General features: G+C 43.0%; 1 protein-coding gene across 1 annotated transcript; it reads left to right on the top strand.

The window, feature by feature from the left end:
• Positions 1-255: 255 nt before the first annotated feature.
• On the top strand, positions 256-3,957 carry LOC103375222 (extracellular calcium-sensing receptor-like; the record flags this gene model as incomplete). Its single annotated transcript, XM_008305438.1, has 9 exons — positions 256-365; positions 463-757; positions 886-972; positions 1,185-1,454; positions 1,652-1,858; positions 1,948-2,223; positions 2,615-2,788; positions 2,930-3,056; positions 3,403-3,957. Coding segments are annotated over exons 1-9 (2,101 nt in total), but the record flags the coding sequence as incomplete, so codon positions are not given.
• Between the last annotated feature and the right edge of the window lie 4 nt (positions 3,958-3,961).

The raw sequence follows: 3,961 nt of genomic DNA, 5'->3' as shown, positions 1-3,961 counted from the left end.
CCCCCTGATGTGCTAGTGGGTGGTGTGAAACTATGATGAGAAGCATCAAAGGACATGAGCCTGTATATAAAACGAAGTAGCCATTATTGAAGACAAGAACCAGGAGGAGGTGCAGTTATGGGGGCATTTCCTGACACGTTTATGTTTTTATATGTTGATTTGATCTTGATTTTGTTCTCTTCCTCGTTTTTCTCGTCAGAGCCTTCCTCTCTTCTCTCATCGTGCAAGTTAAGAAGACAGTTTTATCTCAACGAGATGCACAAGCCTGGTGATGTGATTCTGGGTGGGCTCTTTGAAGTCCATTACACCTCCGTCTTCCCTGAGCTATCGTTCACCTCAGAACCAAATAAGCTCAGCTGCCAGGGGTAAGTGCGGCATTCAAGCAGCAGGCAGCATAAATCTGTGTAGATCGTTCACACAATTTGTTGTTTTTGAAGTTTAATTGTGACATTTATGTGCTAGATTTGACTCTTCAGCGTTCAGGCATGCGATGACGATGGCCTTTGCTATTGATGAGATCAACAAAAACTCCAACCTGCTACCAAATGTGACTCTGGGATACAGTCTGTATGACAACTGTGCCACACTTGTAGTTGGATTTAGTGCTGCGTTGTCTTTGGTCAGTGGTCGAGAGGAACAGTTTCTGCTTCAGGAGAACTGTTCAGGGACCCCTCCGGTCTTGGGGATTGTGGGTGATTCCTTCTCCACATTTTCTATTGCCACCTCTGACGTAATAGGTTTATTCCACCTTCCTATTGTAAGTTTTCTTACCTCGATTTTATCTGTGCCTTTGATGTGTTGTATTTTTTAAATGACAGGATAGAAAATTTACATTTCTGTCCAGCAACCCTTCATTTTACATTTTAAGTGTTTGTTTCGTTGTAGGTGAGCTATTTTGCCACATGTTCTTGCCTGAGTGATCGCAACAGATTTCCATCCTTCTTTAGAACCATACCAAGTGATGCTTTTCAGGTAAAACTCTAATCTGAAAACAACAAATGCAATGTCTGATGGTGCTGGGTCCCTCAGTCAAACGAAGTGCTGCATTTCACAATCTGTTGTATATTGAATTAGACAAAAGAGCATGATGGGATCAAATACCATTGATTTTAGGCATGAAGAGGTGTACATTTCAGCTAAAATGTAATTGCAGCCTGTGCACTAATCCCTCTACTCTGTATTAGGTGCATGCAATGATTCAGATCCTAAAGCGCTTTGGCTGGACGTGGGCAGGTCTGCTGGTCAGTGACGATGATTACGGACTCCACGCTGCCCAGTCCTTTCAAACTGAGTTGGTTCAGTCTGGTGGAGGTTGTCTGGCCTACACAGAGATTTTGCCGTGGGGGGAAAACCCGGCTGAACTACGGAGGATTGTGGATGTGATGAAGAAATCCACAGCTCGTGTGGTAATCGTGTTTGCCCATCAGATTACTATGATTCAGCTGATGGAAGAGGTATCTATCTATTGCTGTAGCTCAGCTGTTGGACCTAAAATTTGACATCTAACCCTATTTGCTAACTTATGTCTTAATGCCTGGATTACATTGGCTGGATGCTTATAATTCTAGTTTCATGTATCATACTGGTTCAGTCCTGTGCAAGTCTAAAACAATTACAGTCTCATACATTTTTCATAAAATGCAATCCACAGGTGGTGAGGCAGAATGTAACAGGCCTGCAGTGGATGGCCAGTGAAGCCTGGACAGCAGCTGCTGTGCTCCAAACTCCACGCCTCATGCCGTACCTGGGCGGCACACTGGGCATCGCCATCCGTCGAGGAGAAATCCCAGGACTCAGGGATTTTTTGCTAAAAACACATCCTGACCTATATGACAGCAATAACAGTGGAGATAGCATGGTACGTTTTAAAGTAACTTTAATCAGATTAATAATTACAACATAAATTCTTATTGTCTCTGTTAAGACTTTGTTTGAAATACATTTCAGGTAAAACAGTTCTGGGAACACACATTTCAGTGTAGATTTGCTCCACCTCCGGCAGGTTGGGTGGAAAGTGGGGGAGCAATATGCACTGGAGAAGAAGACCTCGAGACTGTGGAGACTGAGTTCTTGGATGTTTCTAACCTCAGGCCTGAGTACAATATATACAAAGCTGTGTACGCTCTGGCATACGCCCTTGATGATATGCTGCGCTGTGTTCCAGGGAGCGGGCCTTTCATCGGACACAGCTGTGCCAGTTTGCAAAGACTGGAGTCCTGGCAGGTGTGATATCAGTTTACACTTACCCACTGTTGGCACTATTTTTGAGCTCAGCCATGATGTCTTGAGGTGTTACTAAAACAGGTTTTGCACTTCATGAGGTATCATTAACTGTAACCTTAGAAAACTGGTTTCCCTTGAATGCATTTGAGTAGAATACAAAATCTGTAATCCTAGAAATTGCAAGATAACACCCCTGTTTCAACGATTAATTATAGCATCAGAAGTTGATCACATTTAGAGAGCTTAAACTGGAATTTTCAATTAAAAACAATTTAAAATTTCAAACGTTAGCATGACTAAATCAACAAACAAACATACATCCAATCAAGAAAAGTCATTTGAGTTTCCCTGTCACAATATTCATGTGTAAATTTATCTCATCCCTTTGTAGTTTTTGTATTACTTAGAAAAGGTCAACTTCACAACATCGTTTGGTGATCAAGTGTCATTCGATGAAAATGGCGATGCCTTACCAATCTATGATATAATGAACTGGCTGTGGCTCCCTGATGGACGAACTAAAGTTCAGAATGTGGGAGTTGTTAAGAAGACCACCTTCACAGATGAACAACTCACACTTGATGAAGACAAAATCTTCTGGAACTTTGACTCCAAACAGGTTACTTTTATTTATTGTTTTTTCAATCGTAGTTGTCTATGACACGTGATAATAGCTTGAAGTTTTGTAGAATAAATTCTGCCCCTGCAGCCTCCACGGTCAGTGTGCAGTGAGAGCTGCCCTCCAGGTACCCGCATGGCCAGAAAAAATGGGCAACCTGTGTGCTGTTTTGACTGTGTGCCCTGTTCTGAAAGGAAGTTCAGCAATAAAACAGGTTGGTATAAACTGGTATTGTTCTATCATCACATTTGTATGCAGGAACCTTCCTCTGCTTGCAGAATCACAAATAATTTCTTTCATCGGTGGCTGCTTAAACATGAATACTTTTACAGAGTTAAGGAAGAATATCCTTAATGCTGTACAAAAAATGAATATGGCTCACTGGGTGGTTATGTGGCGTGGATGTGCAGGGACAGTATGAATCTCCGTACATGCTCTCCAGTGCAACAGTACAATTTAGTAGTGACAAAAAAATGGAAAATGTGCCATGTGAAATTGCGATCAAAGATATAAAAAAAAAAAAAAAAGACAAAGACAGATAAACTTCCTCTTTCTCTTAGACTCCATGGAGTGCACTAGTTGTCCAGAAGACTTCTGGTCCAGCCCCCAGCGTGACCACTGTGTTCCTAAGAAGACAGAGTTCCTCTCCTACCATGAGCCTCTGGGTATCTGCCTGACAACTGTTTCATTGCTGGGCACATTTATCTGTGCTGTAGTCCTGGGGGTCTTCCTTTACTATCGTAGCACACCCATGGTACGCGCCAACAATTCAGAGCTGAGTTTCCTCCTTTTAGTGTCACTTAAACTGTGCTTCCTGTGTTCGCTGCTGTTCATCGGACGACCCAGGCTGTGGACATGCCAACTGAGACATGCAGCGTTTGGGATCAGCTTTGTTCTTTGCGTGTCCTGCATCCTGGTCAAAACCATGGTGGTTCTGGCTGTGTTCAAGGCCTCCAAGCCAGGAGGTGGGGCCAATCTCAAGTGGTTTGGTGCTGTGCAGCAGAGAGGGACAGTTTTCGCTCTCACTTGCATTCAGGCAGCCATCTGTGTTGTGTGGATTGTCTCGGCCTCACCACTGCCCCACAAAAACACTCAGTACCACAATGACAAGATAGTTTA

Source organism: Stegastes partitus, unplaced genomic scaffold, assembly GCF_000690725.1.
Source record: "Stegastes partitus isolate 25-593 unplaced genomic scaffold, Stegastes_partitus-1.0.2 Scaffold2507, whole genome shotgun sequence".
Taxonomy (NCBI): domain Eukaryota; kingdom Metazoa; phylum Chordata; class Actinopteri; family Pomacentridae; genus Stegastes; species Stegastes partitus.
This window is presented reverse-complemented; position numbering and strand designations above follow the sequence as displayed.